Raw genomic sequence first — 1,343 nt, forward strand, 5'->3', positions numbered from 1 at the left:
AGGAAAAATCCTCCCAAAATAAAAATCTAAAGGATAGAAAAAAACCAAAAGATAAAGTTGCAAAAGAGGAGAAAAAATCCTCCTTAAATAAAAATCTAAACGATAGAAAAAACCCAATAGATAAAGTTGTAAAAGAGGAGAAAAAATCCTCCCAAAATAACAATCTAAAGGATAGAAAAAAACCAAAAGATAAAGTTGCAAAAGAGGAGAAAAAATCCACCCAAAATAACAATCTAAAGGATAGAAAAAAAACAAAAGATAAAGTTTCAAGAGAGGAGAAAAAATCCACCCAAAATAACAATCTAAAGGATAGAAAAAAACCAAAAGATAAAGTTGCACAAGAGGAGAAAAAATCCTCCCAAAATAAAAATCTCAAGGATAGAAAAAAACCAAAAGATAAAGTTTCAAAAGAGGAGAAAAAATCCACCCAAAATAAAAATCTAAAGGATAGAAAAAAACCAAAAGATAATGTTGCACAAGAGGAGAAAAAATCCTCCCAAAATAAAAATCTAAAGGATAGAAAAAACCAAAAGATAAAGTTGCAAAAGAGGAGAACAAATTCTTCCAAAATAAAAATCTAAAGGATAGAAAAAAACCAAAAGATAAAGTTGCACATAAGGAGAAAAAATTCTCCCAAAATAAAAATCTAAAGGATAGAAAAAAAAACCAAAAAAGCCAAATAATCCAAAAATGTTTGGAAAAAAACTATAAAGTCCCCCCGAAAATATGAAAAAAAAACTAAAGAAAAATGAGAAAATTACAAAAAGCCTGAAAAATCCGAAAAAAGGAAGGAAGAGGTTGAGCAGTATCAGGAGCAGCAGCAGGAAAATCAGCAGTAAGGGGTACTTTACAAATGGAGAGAGCAGAGGGAAGAAGTCTGACTTGTTCTGATATGCTTTGTTCCTTGATGAAGATTCACCTGTACTGTTTCTTTGTCAGGTGAACAAATGCAGAAAAAACAAGTCTGACATTCTTAGCAGAGGGAAGAAGTCTGACTTGTTCTAATATGCTTTGTTCCTTGATGAAGATTCACCTGTACTGTTTCTTTCTCAGGTGAACAAATGCAGAAAAAACAAGTCTGACATTCTTAGCAGAGGGAAGAAGTCTGACTTGTTCTAATATGCTTTGTTCCTTGATGAAGATTCACCTGTACTGTTTCTTTGTCAGGTGAACAAATGCAGAAAAAACAAGTCTGACATTTTTAGCAGAGGGAAGAAGTCTGACTTGTTCTGATATGCTTTGTTCCTTGATGAAGATTCACCTGTACTGTTTCTTTGTCAGGTGAACAAATGCAGAAAAAACAAGTCTGACATTCTTAGCCGAGGGAAGAAGTCTGACTTGTT

The 1,343-nt window shown here is 32.5% G+C and overlaps 1 protein-coding gene across 1 annotated transcript in view; it reads left to right on the plus strand.

The window, feature by feature from the left end:
- The window catches only part of LOC137615618 (myb-like protein X), a 3,021-nt gene extending 2,440 nt beyond the window's left edge, over nucleotides 1-581 (plus strand). The window contains exon 1 of the mRNA XM_068345462.1: nucleotides 1-581. This exon is cut by the window's left edge and continues 2,440 nt beyond it. Coding sequence (XP_068201563.1) covers nucleotides 1-581 — 581 coding nt within the window.
- The last annotated feature ends 762 nt before the right edge of the window (nucleotides 582-1,343 follow it).

The sequence above is a fragment of the Palaemon carinicauda genome, chromosome 2 (assembly GCF_036898095.1).
Source record: "Palaemon carinicauda isolate YSFRI2023 chromosome 2, ASM3689809v2, whole genome shotgun sequence".
In the NCBI taxonomy this organism is placed as follows: domain Eukaryota; kingdom Metazoa; phylum Arthropoda; class Malacostraca; order Decapoda; family Palaemonidae; genus Palaemon; species Palaemon carinicauda.